The sequence below is a fragment of the Apium graveolens genome, chromosome 9 (assembly GCF_009905375.1).
Source record: "Apium graveolens cultivar Ventura chromosome 9, ASM990537v1, whole genome shotgun sequence".
NCBI classification, from domain to species: domain Eukaryota; kingdom Viridiplantae; phylum Streptophyta; class Magnoliopsida; order Apiales; family Apiaceae; genus Apium; species Apium graveolens.
The window spans coordinates 115072989-115093468 of record NC_133655.1 but is presented as its reverse complement, the minus strand read 5'-3'; the positions used below and the strand labels follow the sequence as shown (position 1 = coordinate 115093468).

Sequence of the window (20480 nt, the reverse complement as noted above, 5' to 3'; positions counted from 1 at the left end):
CAGACAAACTACGTCTATTTCAACCTATGTGGCATTGATGGAGAGCTTGTAGATTTAAAACAAAGTATGACAAATATATATAGATTTATTAAATGCCTTTATTCAGACCATCATAGCTGGCTGTTGCGCGCTTGGTCCACCAATGAGGCACATGATGAACAATTCTTAACCTTTTTATTTCTTAAGCTGAGAAAGAATTTTGTTTAATCTAAAATAATTATTGCATTCAATACATCAGAGCATAACTTATACATCAATTCATATATGAACAAATGAAACAAAAACAGAACAAAAGTGGACATTATAGAAGATATAACAAACAACATGCTTACGGGGCAAAAGTGTGCAGGTACATTGGTCTATTCTTGAGAACTTCAAGCTGATCACTCCAGAATATTGATCTTTCTCCATGTACGTCCTTATAAATTTGATGGTCTGCCTCTTAAGGAGTAGGAGTATTTCGAGCTCTCAAATTTCGAGCATATACCTCAAACCAATTACCAATGACTTGTATTGTAGGGTGAAAAATCAAAGAATTTGGTCCTAGACTTTTACAGGCAAAATCAATGTACCTTTTCAACCAGATCTCCTTCGTGAGAGCTGGGATACAGGGTTTCCTTCAAAGAAATCTAAGACAGCATTTTCAAGATCCTCCACAGAATACTTGATGTAATTCTCGGGGTGCCTTCCACTTTCTATATGGGTCCTGAATCGACCAAGAAATGACCTGTAAGCTGGAATTAATATTTCAGATATGGATATACGAAGCTCCTCGCGAAGCTGCGTATCTAGGACCAACCATGTAGCCTGAGTTCTGTGAACTTCCTCAAACATTGCATTAAAGGCCTTAAATCGCTCTCTTAAAACACTCCTGGACACCCCAGCTGAAAAACTACCAGTGACATGTAGTCCTTCCTCTCTTAAACAGTGCAACACCCTCACCCAAGTTGCTCTCTGGTAGCTAGTAGCAGCCTGCCTGACTTTCCCAGTCAATTTCTTTAAATAAAAATCTCCAATCATTTCTCTTAGTTCAGGAGACCCTTTTATCTTCTGGACAATGTAGTGCACATTATTCATAACAAACAAATGAACCAAAGATGTGTCTCTGTAGTGCTTAGATTTACCCTCTACATTAAATTGCAAGATCACAATGATCCATATCAAATGAAGTGCCAATGGAATTTGCCCCTCCACTTCCCCAAAATCCATATCAGGTGTAGTTAAATCTTCTGAATATCTAGACCCCGTTACCGGCTTAGACACAATCAATTCGAACAACGTTTCCTTATAATCAGAAATCAAACTTATATAATTCATCACATATCTGGTCAAGGGATGAACTGTACCTCCCGGAACAGGAACTTTCGAAGGCTCACGAAGAACAGCATTCTCAAATTCCGATAATATCCCCCTAGCCGCCTCCGCCAGCCTGGACAAAATCTCCTCAGCCTGAACCCTAATCGACTCAGCCGACTTGGACGAGAACACAACCTCAACATCAGACAACAACTCAAACAAAGCATCATGAAGATCCAAAATCTTAAACAACTTCTCAGGCGACCTTCGACTAATACTTATCGCTTCCGCGAAATTAAACAACTGAATCGCAGGACCTTTAACCGTCTCCATAAAACAAGCATCATCCGTCGAAGATCCCAAACCTTCAAATATAAGCTCCGTCAACCTCTTCTCACTCGCAAACAATATCCTAATACACGCTTTGGCAGCCTTAATCCACCTCCTGATCTTCACCTCCAACACCTCCCATTCCAGCCTCTGAATATCACCAATACTCAACTTCTCAATACCTAATCTCCGAAAACTCGATTCCACAACAGACTTCCTAACACTCCCATACACCTGCACACACTCCCTCACATATCCAGCAGAAATCATTCTCTCGGCTATACTACGAAGATCAGTAACAATCTCCATCGGAACCAAATCAAGTTCCCTAATACTCAACATAGATCTATAACTCGCACTACTTCTTCGACTCTGATCAATCGCACCTAAATCCTGTAATCCTCCATCATTACTACTCAAATTATCCTCCGAAAAATCACCAGAGCTACTATCAGTTCGTAACGAAGATTGACTCGAATTGAGAACATTAATATCTAAAAGCGCATCAATTTCAATTGGAGTTGCATTAGCAATAAGAATATTACGAAACTCATCTTCTAACCTGGCCATAGCAATCTGGATCGCGCTACTAGCTTTGTTCTGATCATCGGAGAGAGTAGTGGATTCGATAGAGCGTTGAACATCATCGACGGCTTGTAAGTAAGAGTTGATTTCGTAGCGATCGCCGTCGAAGATCATGCGTTCACGAGCGTCTTCGGAGGCGGTGGAGTCCCACCGGAGAATGATTTTCTCGGCGGATTTGAAGGCGGCGGCTTGGAACTCCGGTGACTCCATAGTTGACTTTTGTGGTCAGAAAAGTAGTGCTGCTGCCTAGTTGCTAGTTGTTGTAGTGTATATGATAGATGAATGGATGGGATAATCGACACCAATTCAAAATGGAAGCTAGGATGCAAGTGAGGTTGTATTGTATTTTCTGTTTTTCTTTTTAAGTTGGGTTATATATTGTTCACAAAATTGCACTTTACACTCTCTTATTTTGTTTCAAAAATAAATGTGTATCAATAGTATTGGAAACTCAATTTGCACCCATGAGGGTTCAACCTGCCAATTCAGAAAGCACCCTTCGACGGTTATTATTAAAAAAGTAAGGGGGAGAATAGGAATTTCAGTAAAATATTAACTAATTTTTTTTTTAATTTTTCAGATTATATTAAAAATTAAATTTATTATTATAGCTATAAAATAATATCTTTAATTTTTTTGAATAATATTATATAGTTGAGTTTTGAATTTTAGTAATATTATTAATGCCAAAAATTATATAATTCTACCAAAATTAAATTCAAAATAATTTTTTTATATATATTTAATTTAATGTAATTATTTCATTTTAAAGTCTTTGACGTCGTTATGATTTTAAAGTGCATTTAATGAAAATATTCTGATTAATATTAATATTTAATATACAAGAAATCATTTTTATAAATATTTTAACTTATTTTTGAAATTCCAAATAAAATTTATTTACATTTTAAAATAAAGTTCCCTTTTTACCCCTTATTATTTTAATTATAATTTGCAAAATGGTGCATACTGAATTAGTAAGTTGAAGTTGAGGGGTGCAAGTTGTATTTCCGAAAGTTCTCGTACAAAATTATTTTTTCAACTTTGTTTGAGGGTGCAAAGTGCATTTATGTCTATATTGTTTTAGAAACTACGCTCCAATTTAATTCATTTTGGATTTTAGTAAGAGTACGATAGATTTTATTTGACAAACTATTCGAATGTGCAATTAATTTAATATGATTGTCACAACATTAGTCTGAATTATAATAAATTTGTATATTGGCTTATTAGTTAAACCTTTAAAACTAATTCAATTTATTGTGTATATGGTCACATATTTCAGAAATCACAACTAATCGACTGCGATATCGATTTATAATTTATCCGATAATTTATAAAAAATTGATTAATTTATTAGACATTTAGCAAATTCGTAAAATATTTATGATCGATTTATCGATTATTTTCGAAAAACGACCAATTTTATAATAAAAGGTATGCACAAATTTTTAAAAAAAATATTCTTGCATATGAAAGTTGTATAATTATCAAATTTATGTGTCACGCCCAGATCTTTTTTGGGCTAAATGAACGATCATCGGTCTCTTAGGAACGATCTTCGGCTACCTGAAATGGAAGAGAATGCGAGTGATTGTCCCTCGATTCACCTCCAGTGTGAGAATAAGAATCTGGATGTAGAGTGGATTTAAGGAATACAAGAAAATATAGAGTATTTGAGAGAATGAGTGTGTCCTTGTCTATTTCTTACTTTCCCAGGGGTTTCATACCCAATTCTGACATCAATACTTCGTCCGTTACACCTTAATAATGAAAAGGAGTGAAAATGGGGCGTTATGTTTGTGCAATCCCAACGGTTGGAGGAAAGATGACCCTCGACCCGTAGTACTCTGTGAGCTTCGGTCCATGGTCCTGCTGGGCCTTCGGCCCAATTGTCTAATGGGCCTTCATTCGTTGGGACTCATTGGGCCCATAGTTAACATGTCCCTTTCTTTCGGCTGGGCATTCGGGCGTGCCGATGGACATCAATCTAGGCACATCTTAGAGTGAAGAAACCCTAGGACGATTGCTTTAGTCTTGCCTCGATTTCCGTTCGTACACGTGGCAATGTCGTGGATGCATTAATGGGACAACTGTCTGTCACGTCGTTCCATAGCTCAATCTCTACCGTTGAATTTCAACCGTTTTCATCTGGGCCATCCATTTTAAAAAATCCCCAAACGTCGCCCTTTTGGCACCCAAACATATTTAGGCGCCTATATAAGAGCCACAGTACACCCTTGCGTTTCTTCTATCACTTTCCAACAACCAAACACAAACAGTAATAGTTCTCTCAAGTTTTTCAATCACGGGCAGCAACAATTCTACTTTTCCCAACCATCCCATCATAGTCTAACAACATCTTCAAATTAGTATGTTCTTTCTTGCTCATTTTTATGTTTTCATGCAAGTTATTCCGTGTTGTTCTTTGCATGCGGGTTCTATTTCTTTTAATGGTTGCTTTTAGGGCTTAAGTTTTGTGTTTCGTGTTTGTTTTTTTGTACGGGGTGTCTTTTCTGGGTAGGTTCTAGGTCCTTTTCTGGGTTTTTGCTTTTCAAAGGCACCCAATGAGTTTAAAGAGGGCATGCGAGTTGTTCTCAGTCAAGAACTCTCTTCAGGGGGTTCTTGGTTGTGGAACAACCTTCGGGAGCCGACCCAGAGTGCTTAGTCTTTCCTTATTCCTTGCCGGTTGAGTTTAAACATGGCATGCGAAGGGTTCTGGGGGCAAGAACTTCCTTTGGGAAGACTTGTCTGTAGAACATCCTTCGGGAGCCGACTCTGGGAATTCTCTTGTTCGCTCGGTTACTGGACATGTACTCGGTCCCTTGTTCTTTCATTTTTTCTTTTTTCGTTTAATCTGAGTACATGGACTAATTTGTCCCTTTATTTCTGAATACAGGGACATGGACCGAGCGAATCCTCCGGCTGGGACTTCTGTTCCAAGAGTGAACACTCTGGCTGGTACTTCCTCCATTCTTCCTGAAAGGACGGGACGAGCACTCTTCGGCTCCGTGGCATCGTATCTTGCGGCCAACAACCGCTCGGAGCTGTCGAAGGAACGCGTGGGGCAGATATACTTCAAATATTCTATCCCACGGGGTTTCTTTTGGTTGTATGCCTCCAAGGAAGACGAGCGGATCTACGACACTCCTGGCATGCTAAAGGGGTATAGAGATTGCGCCGTCGGAATCTCCGATGCGGCGTTCAAGTGCAGCTTCCGAGTGCCGCTATTGAAGATTCTGAGAAGGCTCTTTAACAGATGGGAATTGCACTAGAGCAGATGGATCCGAATGGATTCATCCACATTAATTGCTTCCACAATCGGTGCCTCCAAGCCGGGGTTCAGCCACTCACTCGCCTGTTCGGGTATCATTATGATTTCCGGAAGAACCCTAAGAGCCTGGGCTTCTACAATATTGCACGTTCGGCCGGCTGACCGGACTGGATGACTACTAAGCTGGCCGAGATGTCGGTGTGGTGTGACGTCAATGCTTCGACGCTCATAATGTCGAACTTGATGGAGGAGGAGAAGGACCTTTACATGGCCCTAGTGGACACGAAGGTGAGCAAGCTTGATCCTGAAGAGTTTCGGGACAAGGAATGGCTTCTAAGCTTGTGGGGTGGGGGTAACAGTCTTTTCCTTCGTCTATCTTTCATACTTGTAGTTTTATTTTTACATAACTGTTTTCCTTTACGTTCATTCTGCCTTTTCTTTCTTCCGTCCTTACGCCTTGTATATTTTCCTACTTTATGATATCTGTCTAGACTGTCTTTTCTTCTGTCTTCTTTGACTTCCAGTATCTTCCAGGGAGGCACTCATTGAAAGAAAGAAGGCTAAGGCGGCCGAGAAGAGGGCTGCAGAGGAGGCAGCGAGGGCCAAGGTGGTCGACAAGAAGGTCATCCCGGATCCTTCTGGAGTGGAGACGGAGGAAAGGCCCGAGGCTGAGAGGGCGGTCCCACTTCAACATGCCCCTCTGGCTTCGGAGGATGGCGAAGGGGACGAGCCAGAGTTCATGGGAGAGAGGGTTTCTTCCAAGTAGCTCCGAAGTCGAGACAAGGTCGTTCAATTATTTGTCCCCAAGTGGGGCATTCTGACGTCCAATCATACTGTCTACCCGGCTAGGCAGTCGACGAAGTATGTGGCTTCCGACCTGTGCTATGGTCTACAGCTTCCTGCTGATCTGCCTTCCTTTGCGGCGGCTTCTCCGACGGAAGCTTGCACTGAGCTGATGTCTTTCCTATCCCTGGTATGTAGTTTATTAACATATATTTATCTTAGTCCTTCTTTATGTTCTTCTCTTCGTTCGTTTGACACATTTCTTTTGCCTTGTGTATTTTTTGCACCCTGCTCCTTGGGCTGCTGCCGTGGAGGACAAAGTCAGAGATATGGAGGCCAGAATGGCCGAGGTCAAGGAGCTAGAGAGGAGGTCCACGGCGGCCGAGGAAGATCTGAGAATAATTCAAGCCCAGAATGAGGTGCTGGTCGGCCAGGCCACGGTGCTGCAGAATGATAAGCAGTGGCTGGAGGGGGACTTGGCCAAGGCGAACAGGCGGATCAGCCACCGGAACGTCTGTTAGGGCGAAAACACGCGCTAATATTCACGCAAGTATACGCGTTCGCAAGTAATATAGAATACTTTCTAGTTCGTTCCCACATAGACTCAGACTGAATTATTGTCTAATTTAACTCACTCACCAATGTATGATTACTTCTCAATGTTAAGATAATAACACTTAAAATTGTTGATTAAATATTAACTACAATTAACTACTTAATTAACCACTTAACTAACACTTCAATTTATCAATAATAAAACACTCATGAGATCACAACTTCATTATTACTTCCTTCTATAACCATTGTTATTACCTTTAGCATGTGACAGTGATGATATTAATCGAATAACACGAAACTGATAAAAGCCAACTTTCATTGTACTAATACCATTCTACCAAGCATCCACAATTAAGATAGAAGTTGAATAGTCATCAATTATGTTGAGTTTCTATATGTCTACAGAAATTGACAACACAACGATTTAAGCACAAGTTATTCCTTTTGATTACATAGGGCAAATAAAACTGTTAGAGTTACCCACTAATCATGCACAACATACATGAACCTATGCTAGCATGGCAAGTTCTAAATCTCAAGATCCACCGTCGCTTCACAAGAGATTAACACCCTATCTTATATGTTCGCGACGCACATAAGACGAATACGCACAACCAATACTAGATATCATACAATCATCACACACTAAAGTATTAAACAATTACTAAAGAATTCCATAATAAATCCATTGCAACCCCATGATCACGATTAGCCCATAATAGCACTTATCGTCATCATGGGTTCATATGAAATCATGACACACAATCACAAGAAAATAATAACTAAACTAATTATATTAAAACAGAGTACGTCACAAGAGTAAATAAGTTAAAGCAAGAAAACTAGCATCCAACGTTACAACGAAACAAGAATCACAAGAATATATGCTTCCTCTTCGTTGCGGTGTGCTAAATCGGTCTTCTTCCTTATCTCCTTCGCTCCTTGCGTAAAAACACAATCTTCTTCAATCCACACTTGTGAAAACGTCTCAAATCTACTTATATAATAGTCCCATAAAACTCAGATTACATAGAAGTGGAAACCAAACAGAAGTAGAAGTCCTAAAATAATTTGTCTTTTTTCCCGACCCTGCGCGGCCGCTCAGCATAGCTGAGCGGGCGCTCAGCTTGCTGCGCGGCCGCTCAGCAATGCTGAGCGGGCGCTCAGACCTCTACTGGAAAAAATTCTGATTTTTCTCCGTTTCTTCGTCGTAATCTGCCCGTTTCTTTCCTCTCGCAATGGTGAACACATGCCAAGGCTTATTCTTGATGATTCCTCCCCCGAAATGCAACTACAACCCTGAAATGCATAAACACTAGAAAAACGCATCAAATACATAAAATACTTGATTTCAAGACACCAATTTAAGCCATTTTAAGACGTTCTAAGTGGTATAAAATGCCACTTATCACACCCCCCAACTTAAATCGATGCTTGTCCTCAAGCGTCACAGACTCAAAAACAAATAAAAACATGCATGAATGCAATCTATATGAAAATACAGCGATCCCCCTTACCACAATTAACCAACCAAATTGCCACATCTCAACGAATGCAGTTAGACAACTAAAGATCAATAAACTCATGCAAACAGACATACAGCCAGAAACGTGGTGTGTGCAAATGCTTAACAGATATGCTTCGGAACTAGACCAATTATTATGACTCGACTATCCTCAAGGCAATCCAATGATTATACAAAGAAAAAAAAATTCTAGGCACAAAGTGATATACAACACTACAAGAACTCTGGAGCTTATTACGGAATCGTGCTTTTTATTCACAACTCAAATGCTTATTTGACCGTGCAATGAGTGAGGTCCACAAAAGACTTATACAATGGTATCCATGTAACGAGCGTTAGGTTAGCAGATCCCAGACTCTAAAAGCCTTAGGTCACTAGGCACAAAGTCCCCTAAGAACTTAATAACTCGAATACCAAAGAGCCCATTCTTGATCAATTATGCATAATTTTTTTTTTCTTTTTACTTCTGAGCAAGTGCGTTTCGCTCCATCTTGCTCAACCCTAGACTACTCGCACCATATGCGAGCCGGCTACTAGCCATTTGACGCCTAGCCACAACTAGCAACAACTTCCATATTTTTTTTTTCCAAAATTTTTTTCTTTTTCATGCCTTTATCACTAAGAACCTATAATCGAATTCTAAGCATAATAAGTAGATTGACCTTGAAAACAACCAAATCATAACAACAATCTAGCCCTTACGCATTCTCTAAGACTTAGTGGACTTACAATTGTTTCTAGCATGCATATCAACCTACACAACTTAATATCACTTTAATGCTATCACTACACTCGCATCAATATCACAATTCAGTCGATAAATCATTGCAAAAGGGATCATGATAAATGCATGAGCTACATGACATTCATAACAAAAAAAAACTATATGGCATAAATTATGCAACTATATGAACTAAACTATCATGAATATGCAACTAAATGACACACACACAATATTCCTTAACTACCACCCCCAAACTAAAAATCTTCACTGTCCTCAGTGAAAGTAGTAGAAAGGAACACAGGGTATACCTACTCGGAGTCATCATCATCATCATCACCCTCAGTGGGTGGAGTATCAGGCGGCGGGTATGCAGAGTCCTCACAAAAAACTGGCCACTGGATATCAGCTCCAAGGCCCCGAAAAACAGTCCCTAACGCAAGGGTGAGCTCCTGAGCAAACCTGCTCTGCGTCTCATACATGGCATCCATCCACCGTGAAAGCCTCCTATACTGGGCATCAACCATCCCAGCACCCTCCTGAGCTCTCGAAGAACCAGCCTCATCACGCCCTGGCCTAGCCATAGTAGCACCTCGTGCTGGACGCCCTCCTGGAAGACGATAACCCAGCCCATGCTCCTCAGGCTCACCACCGGTCCACTCCTGCATCCCATTCAGAGTTCCAGAATCAATCGGAGCTGCCGGCAACTGCAACTGCTCATGAGCCGGCCAGTTCACTCCCACTGCTTGGCATAGCTTGGTAACCGTGGATGCATAAGGGATGTTCATATGCTTCGCTCCCCTCAAAAACTTCAGAATTCCTTGGTAGATAAACTCACCAAGGTCCACATAGTATTCCTCATTCAGAATTCCCCACAACAACTGTGCTCTCTCAACTGTGACCTCGTGTGCATGCGAAGAAGGCAAAATATTAGCACAAATAAATGCATTCCATGCACGGGCATACCTGTTCATGGCGATCGCCGGAAAGTGACGATACTCATTAGTGCCGGTCCTGAAGGTCCAAACTGTGCCCGGTCGACAGAGAGTCGCACAAATCAAATCCAAGTCAAAATCCTCAGCAGTCTTTTCATTCCAGTTCTCCTCCTCGGGCTTTCTCTCTCGCTGTCCAATCACACGGCGAATCACCGCAGGATGATAATCAACCGTCAGCCCTCGGACCACAGAAAACCCATTCTTTTCGGCCTTCGCATTCGCGTAGAACTCGCGAACAACGCTCATCGGTACCGCTTCGGGTGACTCACAAAAAGCTATCCAACCCTTCTCTGCAATCATGGGCAGCAACTCACCATCCCTCCCCGATGGTAAAAACCCCCTCTCCTTCAGAATCGGCTTCCCCAACAGCCTAGTGTACTCCTCCTCTGCGGCTCTGTCAGTTAACCGAGGCCTTGCAGCAGTACCCCTCGATGAATCAGCAGTAGGAACTGTGCTGCTGCTGTCAATAGTGCGTGCTCTCTTGGGTGCCATTGATTCGTGAATAAAAGTGTGTAAGAACTGATTTTTGATGTTTGTGAGAGGGTTTAAGTGTAGGAAGTTTTGTGGGAGATATGTAGGATAGGTGTATGTATATATAGGGTGTGGATTAGATTAGGGTTTGGGAATTAAGGGTTAAAATGATGGGGTAGTGGGAACAAATCGTGGGTTTATGGGCTAAAACTGTTTTTGTGTTTTTTTTTTCTGAACTGAAAAAAAATTCTGCTACTCGACCCCTGAGCGATCGCTCAGTAAAGCTGAGCGGGCGCTCAGCTTGCTGAGCGGGCGCTCAACTTGCTGAGCGGGCACTCAGCTTGCTGAGCGGTCGCTCAGCATTGCTGAGCGGGCGCTCAGGGGGTCACTGGAATTTTTTTTTTCAGCCCCTGTTTTCTGATTTTTTTGTATTTTTCGATAGGTTATTAACTTCTAAGGGTTCCTGTAACAACAATTCATGGGTTGCCTCCCACACAGCGCTTCTTTTTCGTCATTAGCTTGACGTTTCGTACCCTTCTCAAGTAGTCAACAAAATGGCACTAACCACTTCTCAGTTTGCCATGTCCCCATAGTAGTGTTTCAACCGCTGACCGTTAACCTTGAATACGTCGTCCAGATCATTCTCAAAAATTTCCACCGCTCCATGTGGAAACACAGTTTTGACAATAAAAGGTCCAGACCACCTTGATTTCAACTTCCCAGGAAAAAGTCGGAGCCGAGAGTTGAATAAGAGAACTTGTTGCCCTGACACAAATAACTTAGGATGTAGCTTCCTATCGTGCCACCTCTTCACCTTTTCCTTATACATTTTGTTATTCTCGTACGCTTGAAGTCGAAATTTATCAAGTTCATTAAGCTGAAACATTCTTTTCTTACCAGCTGCATCTAAATCCAGGTTCAACTTCTTCAATGCCCAGTAGGCCTTATGCTCAAGCTCCGCAGGTAGATGACATCCCTTACCGTACACCAACTGAAACGGTGACATCCCAAGTGGAGTTTTGTATGCTGTTCTATAAGCCCAAACAGCTTCATCGAGCTTTAAAGACCAATCCTTCCTTAACGGACAAACAACCTTCTCTAGAATGCGCTTTATTTCTCTGTTAGACACTTCCGCTTGACCATTTGTTTGCGGATGATAGGCAGTAGCTACTCGATGATTCACATTATAACGCTGCATCATAGAAGTGAACTTACGGTTGTAAAAATGCGATCCTTCATCACTTATGATTACCCGCGGTGTTCCAAACCTTGTGAAAATTTGCTTATGAAGAAAATTTAGCACTGCCTTTGCATCATTTGTCGGTAAAGCTTTAACTTCGACCCATTTTGAGACATAATCGACTGCCAGCAAGATGTACTGATTATTGCAAGACGAGATAAAAGGCCCCATGAAATCAATTCCCCACACATCAAAGACCTTGACTTCAAGCATCACATTTAATGGCATCTCGTCCTTCCTTGACAAATTTCCCACTCTTTGGCAACGATCACACCTTAAAACAAACTGATGAGCATCCTTGAACAAAGTAGGCCAAAAAAAACCTGCTTGCAGAATACGAGCTGCCGTCTTCTCACCACCATAGTGTCCACCATAAACCGTGGAATGGCAGTCTCGTAATATCCCCTCCGTCTCACAGAACGGGATACATCTCCTGATGATCTGGTCAGCTCCCTGTCTAAACAAATATGGTTCATCCCACATATACCACTTCACCTCATGCAGAAACTTCTTCTTTTGAGCGGATGTCAAATTAGGAGGCATTATATTGCTGACGAGATAGTTTACAATATCTGCAAACCATGGTTCTTCCTCCTGAATTGCAAACAACTGCTCATCCGGAAAAGATTCATTGATTAACGTCCTATCTTGTGAAGTAGAATCGGAATTCTCCAACCTAGAGAGATGGTCAGCTACTTGATTCTCAGTACCTTTTCTATCTTTGATCTCTAATTCAAATTCCTGAAGTAAAAGCACCCAACGAATGAGTCTCGGCTTTGAATCCTTCTTAGAAACCAGATAGCGAATAGCCGCATGATCAGTGAATACTGTTACTTTCGTACCAAGCAGATAAGATCGAAATTTCTCAAAACCAAAGACTATAACCAAAAGCTCCTTCTCAGTAGTGGTGTAGTTCAATTGGGCACCATTTAAAGTCTTACTCGCATAGTAGACCACATGGAAGAGGTTTTTCTTGCGCTGTCCCAGAACTGCACCTACCGCATAATCACTCGCATCACACATCATCTCAAACGGTTCTGACCAATCTAGTGCTGTAATAACTGGTGCAGTGATCAAACTCTTGTTGAGAGTCTCGAATGCTGCCAAACATTCATCATCAAATTTGAAAAACACATCTTTCTCAAGCAAATTGCACAACGGCTTAGATATCTTTGAAAAGTCCTTGATGAATCGCCGATAAAAACCCGTATGACCAAGAAAACTACGGATTCCTTTCACAGAATTAGGTGGGGGAAGATTTTCAATGACTCCCACCTTGGCCTTATCCACCTCCAGACCCTTGCTAGAGACCTTATGCCCAAGGATAATGCCTTCACGCACCATAAAATGACATTTCTCCGAATTGAGCACCAAATTAGTTTCCACGCATCTTTTGAGTACGGCGCGCAGATTATTCAAACATTCATCATATGAATGTCCAAAGATGGAGAAGTCGTCCATGAACACATCGACGTTATTTCCAATCATGTCAGAGAATATAGCCATCATACATCTCTGAAAAGTGGCCGGGTCGCCACATAACCCAAATGAAACTCTGCGAAAAGCAAACGTGCCAAATGGACAAATGAAGGTAGTCTTTTCCTGATCCTCTGGTGCAATACAAATCTGATTATACCCGGAATAACCATCCTGAAGACAAAAGTACTCATGACCCGCCAATTTGTCAAGCATCTGATCAATAAATGGAAGAGGGAAGTGATCCTTCCTTGTGGCTTTGTTCAATTTTCTATAATCCATGCATACTCTCCATCCTGTAACTGTTCGAGTAGGGATGAGCTCATTCTTTTCATTTATGACCACAGTGATACCTCCTTTCTTAGGTACACATTGTACGGGGCTCACCCACGAGCTATCGGAAATAGGATAAATGATGCCTGCATCTAGCCATTTCAGAATTTCTTTCTTCACCACCTCCTTCATGATGGGATTCAGTCTTCGCTGCTGTTCCACAGTTGGCTTACTACCTTCCTCTAGCAGAATTTTATGCATACAATATGAAGGACTTATCCCCTTGATGTCTGCTATGGTCCATCCTATAGCCGATTTGAATTCTCTCAAAATCCTTAAGAGCTTGTCTTCCTCACTACCTGAAAGGTCAGATGAAATAATAACAGGTAACGTAGATGAATCACCTAAAAAAGCATACCTCAAGTGTTCAGGTAATGGTTTGAGCTCCAAGGTAGGTGCTTCCTCTATTGATGGTTTGAGCTTCCCTTCAGCGTTCTTAAGGTCAGAAGTACCAAGAGATTCAAATGGTATGTCCAGCTTTCGCTTCCAGGGAGAAGCGTTCAGATATTGTAATTGCTCGTTGCCATCTTCATCATCGCTATCAAAATCCCCCACTAACGCCTTTTCCAATGCATCAGACATTAGCATGCGATCGAGTTCCGAAGTAACCGCAGAATCAATCACATCCAATTTTAAGCACTCCTCATCTTCTGTAGGGAATTTCATTGCCTTGAATACGTTGAAGGTCACATCCTGATCTTGGACCCGCATAGTAAGTTCACCTTTTTGCACATCTATCAAGGTACGGCCAGTAGCCAAGAAAGGCCTTCCCAAGATTATGGGAATCTTCTTATCTTCCTCAAAATCCAGAATATCAAAATCTGCTGGAAAGAAGAGCTTATCCACCTTGACGAGCACATCCTCAACTATGCCCCTTGGGTAAGTAATGGAACGATCAGCCAATTATAGCGACATGTATGTGGGTTTTGGATCAGGAAGATCCAGCTTTTTAATGATCGACAACGGCATTAGATTAATGCTCGCTCCCAAATCACAAAGGCACTTGTCAAAAGTCAGATTGCCAATGGTGCAAGGAATGGTGAAGCTTCCTGGATCTTTCAGTTTTGGTGGTAACTTTTGCTGCAGAACAGCGCTACATTCTTACGTGAGAGCAACGGTTTCAAGGTCATCCAGTTTCACCTTCCTTGAAAGAATAGTCTTCATAAACTTCGCATAACTAGGCATTTGTTCAAGAGCCTCAACGAAAGGTATATTGATGTGAAGTTTCTTGAAGACCTCCAGAAACTTCCCGAACTGTCTATCCAGCTTTTGTTGCTGCAATCTCTTAGGAAAAGTTGGTGGAGGATAGAGCTGTTTCTCCCCTGTATTAGCCTCAGGCAGAATGTGTTCAACAGTAGTCTTCCTTGGTTCCGCCGCTTTCTCCTTTTGCTTAGAGTCTTCATCTCTAATTTCAGCTTCTACTTCTTTTGCCTTTTCAGCATCAGCTACTTTTCCAGACCTTAAGGTAATAGCCTTGACTTGCTCTTTAGCTTCCTTCCTGCCTGGTACTTCCGTGTCACTGGGAAGAGTGCCAGGTTGACGATTGAGCACTGCATTGGCTAATTGACCGATTTGATTTTCCAAGGTCTTGATAGAAACCGCCTGACTCTTGCACAATAGCTTAAGTTCCTCAAAATCAGCACTAGTAGGCACCGATGTACTTCCCTGTTGAGGATATGATTGCCTTGTAACATACTGCTGTGGTTGCTGGAATCCAGGTAGGTTAAACTGTTTACTCACTCCTTGCTGATATGGTGGCTGAATAGCATTCTGATTATTCCCCCAGCTGAAATTTGGATGATTTCTGTTGTTAGGATGATAGGTCGCTGGCACAGGCTGCTGTTGTCGCTGATAATTATTCACATACTGAACAGATTCGTTGACAAGAGAACACTGATCCGTAGCATGAGAACCTGCACAAAGCTCACAAACCATAGCTATTTGATTAACTCCATATGTAGCCAGAGAATCAACCTTCATTGATAGCGTTTGGAGCTGGGCTGCAATAGCGGTGGCTGCATCAACTTCCAGAATACCTGCTACCTTGCCTGACGTCATCCTCTGAGTTGGGTTTTGATGCTCATTTGCAGCCATCGTCTCTATAAGATTATACGCCTCAGTATAGCTTTTAGCCCATAAGGCGCCTCCAGCTGCTGCATCGAGCATGGGCCGAAATTGGGCCCCCAAACCATTATAGAAACCAGTGATCACCATCCAATCCGGCATTCCATGATGTGGACATTTTCTCAACATTTCCTTGTAGCGTTCCCAAGCCTCGCACATAGACTCTATAGGTTGCTGCGCAAATTGAGTAAGAGCACTCCTCATAGCAGCAGTCTTTTCCATCGGATAAAACTTCACCAGAAACTTTTGCGCAAGATTTTGCCACGTAGTGATGGACCCAGCGGGTTCAGAATGTAACCAGTCTTTAGCCTTGTCCCTCAGTGAGAATGGGAAAAGCCTCAACTTGATAGCCTCATCAGTCATGCCATTATACTTAAAAGTGCTGCAGATCTCGACAAAATTCCTTATGTGCATGTTGGGGTCTTCAGTTGCCGCTCCTCCAAAAGAAACAGAATTCTGCACCATCTGAATAGTGCCCGGCTTGATTTCAAAGGTGTTAGCTTGAATAGCCGGATGAAGGATGCTTGACTGAATGTCATCAATTTTAGGCTGAGAAAAATCCATAAGAGCTGGATCAGCTTGAACAATACGATCTCCCATGTTTACTGGTTCTTTCTGCTCAGTTCCTGAATCCGAATCCTCAAAATCTAACTTCTCCGGAATATCAAGAACTTCATCTGTCTCCTCAGCTGTATCTAAAGTCCTCTTGCGAGCACGAGAACGAGTTTGCATAAACGCTTGCTAAAGTACCTGAAACACAACCGAAAAAAATAAGTAACTACTACGTCCTAATCACTGAGTCCTAATGACCAATGATGGTAAGTACATAAACTAAACAAATACGCCGAGTCCCCGGCAGCGGCGCCAAAAACTTGTTAGGGCGAAAACACGCGCTAATATTCCCACAGAGACTCAGACTGAATTATTGTCTAATTTTACTCACTCCCCAATGTATGATTACTTCTCAATGTTAAGATAATAACACTTAAAATTGTTGATTAAATATTAACTACAATTAACTACTTAATTAACCACTTAACTAACACTTCAATTTATCAATAATAAAACACTCATGAGATCACAACTTCATTATTACTTCCTTCTATAGCCATTGTTATTACCTTTAGCATGTGACAGTGATGATATTAATCGAATAACACGAAACTGATAAAAGCCAACTTTCATTGTACTAATACCATTCTACCAAGCATCCACAATTAAGATAGAAGTTGAATAGTCATCAATTATGTTGAGTTCCTATATGTCTACAGAAATTGACAACACAACGATTTAAGCACAAGTTATTCCTTTTGATTACATAGGGCAAATAAAACTGTTAGAGTTACCCACTAATCATGCACAACATACATGAACCTATGCTAGCATGGCAAGTTCTAAATCTTAAGATCCACCGTCGCTTCACAAGAGATTAACACCCTATCTTATATGTTCGCGACGCACATAAGACGAATACGCACAACCAATACTAGATATCATACAATCATCACACACTAAAGTATTAAACAATTACTAAAGAATTCCATAATAAATCTATTGCAACCCCATGATCACGATTAGCCCATAATAGCACTTATCGTCATCATGGGTTCATATGAAATCATGACACACAAACACAAGAAAATAATAACTAAACTAATTATATTAAAACAGAGTACGTCACAAGAGTAAATAAGTTAAAGCAAGAAAACTAGCATCCAACATTACAACGAAACAAGAATCACAAGATTATATGCTTCCTCTTCGTTGCGGTGTGCTAAATCGGTCTTCTTCCTTATCTCCTTCGCTCCTTGCGTAAAAACACAATCTTCTTCAATCCACACTTGTGAAAACGTCTCAAATCTACTTATATAATAGTCCCATAAAACTCAGATTACATAGAAGTGGAAACCAAACAGAAGTAGAAGTCCTAAAATAATTTGTCTTTTTTCCCGACCCTGCGCGGCCGCTCAGCATAGCTGAGCGGGCGCTCAGCTTGCTGCGCGGCCGCTCAGCAATGCTGAGCGGGCGCTCAGACCTCTACTGGAAAAAATCTGATTTTGCTCCGTTTCTTCGCCGTAATCTACCCGTTTCTTTCCTCTCGCAATGGTGAACACATGCCAAGGCTTATTCTTGATGATTCCTCCCCCGAAATGTAACTACAACCCTGAAATGCATAAACACTAGAAAAACGCATCAAATAAACAAAATACTTGATTTCAAGACACCAAATTAAGCCATTTTAAGACATTCTAAGTGGTATAAAATGCCACTTATCAACGTCTAGCTGAAGAAGTCCCGAAAGGAGCTTCGAAAGACAAAGAAGCAGCTGGACCAGACAGAGGAGCGCTGTTTTCAGTTCGGCGCCGACTATATCCTGGAGAAGGCTCACGACCTTGGCTGGGACTATAAGCAGCTACTGGACGATAACCTAGAGGACCCTATTGGTCGGTCAGTGGTGGAAGCTCCTGCAGTTTCTTTCAGCGAAGACGAAGAGCTCTCAGATGAGGACCTTCAGTCTTAAATTTTTTGACTTGTACTTTTTATCTGTACTAGATACTCTTGCCTTCGGGCTTCGTACTTTTAATTGCTTGCGGGCTTTTATAATTCGACTCGCCTTCGAACAAAGGTTTCAAAATGCTTTTATTTTACTTAGTCCATTGCATCTTTGGCTTTATTTTTTCTTTTGTAATTTTTAGCAATTCTTTCTGTTCATTCATTATATCTTCGGCTTTATTTTCCCTTAGCAATTTTTGTTAGCAATTTTTATGTAGTACCCTTGCATCTTTGGCCTAACTTTTGCCTTAGCAGTTTTTGTTTCTCATGTATTATCCATCTTTGGCCCCAAGTGTTACAGGGTCAAGGTCGCAACCCGAAGGGAACCTCGTGCCGTTAACACTGAGAAGGGTATGTTCTTTTGGGCGAAGGAACAAAGGGGTGGCCTTCTTTGGTTTTTCCCAAGGCCAGTTTTCCTTCGTTCCATCGGTCAAAAGCGGTACTTGTAAAAATTAAAGCAAGACTTATAAAATTTGAAACACGATTTAACCTAGAAGGGTAAAGGCTCGTTTTCTGTGGGATTGCCCCTAGACGAGACCCTCTTCGCTCTCCAGGTTTACTTGTAATAATTTTATGCAATATTGGAGGACGAAGGGTTTGTCTTCTTCGGGGTCGCCCCTAGACAAGGCCTTCTTCATTTTTTCGGTAATGTCGTTTTTTTCTCTAGTTGTTCTCTTTGGTGATAGTGAGAAATTATAAGGGAAGGACGGAGGAGAAAGTCTTTTTTAGGATTGCCCTTAGACGTTTCTCATTCTTCTTTGCCGTAGTGCGTTCACTTTATAATTAAATAACAGTTATAGGGCGAAGGATATTGACCTATTTAGGATTGCCCCTAGATAATATTCATTCGCCCTTTTATCTTAAGCAAACCAAACGTGGCGGCTGAAGGGTTTATCTTCTTCGGGGTCGCCCCTAAATAATACTCAGTCGGCGACTCAGTTTGTAGTAATTTTAAGTAATAAATTTGTGATGAAGAAGTGCATTTTTACTGATCATTGAGTCATTACACTTTTCACATAGAATTCAGAATGAATTTTCCTTACTGATAAAATTTTCGGAGGTGACTGGCATGCCAAGTGTTTTTGATTACTTCGCCAGCCAGTGTTTCTAGCTTATAAGTCCCTGGACGAATGACCTCGGTTACTTTGTATGGCCCTTCCTAGTTTGGCTGAAGTTTCCCTTGTCTTGTTGGCATAAATGCGGCTAGTTCTCGTAGGACCAGATCTCCGACGTCGAACGACCTCTTTTTAATTCCAAAATCATAGTGTTGGGCTGCCTGCAGTAAGTATTTCATGTTCCTTTAGTGGGCCGCCTCTCTTTTCTCTTCTAACAAGTCCGCATTCGCCCTTAATCCGAAGTTGTTGATTTCCACGTTGTAGACTGCTGTTCTGTAAGATTCTAGGCCCACTTCGACCGGAACCAGGGCATCTATTTCGTAGGCTAACCTGAAAGGAGTTTCCCCGGTGGAAGACCTGGGCGTTGTTCGGTAAGCCCATAAGACCTATGGCAACTCTTCGGCCCATCTTCCCTTGGCTTTGCCTAACCTTTTCTTTATTCCTTGAAAGATTATCTTGTTTTCTGCTTCGATTGCCCCATTTCCCTGGGGGTGCACGACTGAGCTAAGCTTCTATTGAACCCTGAAGTGATGCAGAAACCTTCGGGATTTGTTCCCAACGAACTGTGTTCCGTTGTCAGAGACACAAACTTTCGGAATCCCGAACATGAGAATAATCTGCTCCAGAAAGAATTTCTTGGCCGCTTCTTCAGTTATGGCGGATAATGGCCTTGCTTCGACCCACTTGGTCATGTAGTCGATGGCGATTATACAGTAGTTCTCCTGTTTGGTGCTTGTGGGGAGAATTCTGACTATATCTATGGCCCACATGGCGACTGGAATGGGGCTAAGTACAAAAGTCATTTCTTCGGAAGGTTGTTTCGGGACCGTGGCGAACAACTGACATTGCTTGCATTTCTTTGCATATTCACTCGCATCGGCTCACAAAGTCGGCCAAAAGAATACTTGACGAAAGATCTTAAAGGCAAGGGACCGACCACCCAGATGTTCTTCGCAAATTCCTTCATGCACCATTTCTAAGGCCTGATGCTTCTATTCAGTATTTAAGCAGCTTAAGAGGGGATGGCTGACAGATCGACAATACATTGTTCCATTGACAAGGGTGTAGCTTGATGCCATGTACTTTTTTTAGGGCTTCCCT

At 41.6% G+C, this 20480-nt stretch overlaps 2 protein-coding genes and 1 non-coding gene across 3 annotated transcripts; 1 reads left to right on the top strand and 2 right to left on the bottom strand.

The window, feature by feature from the left end:
- Window positions 1-155: 155 nt before the first annotated feature.
- Window positions 156-2543, bottom strand: LOC141683560 (exocyst complex component EXO70A1-like). The gene has a single exon (XM_074488305.1). It carries the CDS (start codon window positions 2419-2421, stop codon window positions 577-579), a length of 1845 nt encoding a protein of 614 aa, XP_074344406.1. The 5' UTR covers window positions 2422-2543; the 3' UTR covers window positions 156-576.
- Window positions 2544-15811: 13268 nt separating this feature from the next.
- Window positions 15812-15918, top strand: LOC141687934 (small nucleolar RNA R71). The gene has a single exon (XR_012561411.1). It is a non-coding gene; the product is annotated as a small nucleolar RNA R71 (small nucleolar RNA).
- Window positions 15919-19564: 3646 nt separating this feature from the next.
- LOC141685508 (uncharacterized) lies at window positions 19565-20182 on the bottom strand. The gene is made up of 2 exons (XM_074490602.1): window positions 19920-20182; window positions 19565-19736 (listed from the first exon to the last, which is right to left on the bottom strand). The coding sequence occupies exons 1-2, from the start codon at window positions 20180-20182 to the stop codon at window positions 19565-19567; spliced, it is 435 nt and encodes a 144-aa protein (XP_074346703.1).
- Between the last annotated feature and the right edge of the window lie 298 nt (window positions 20183-20480).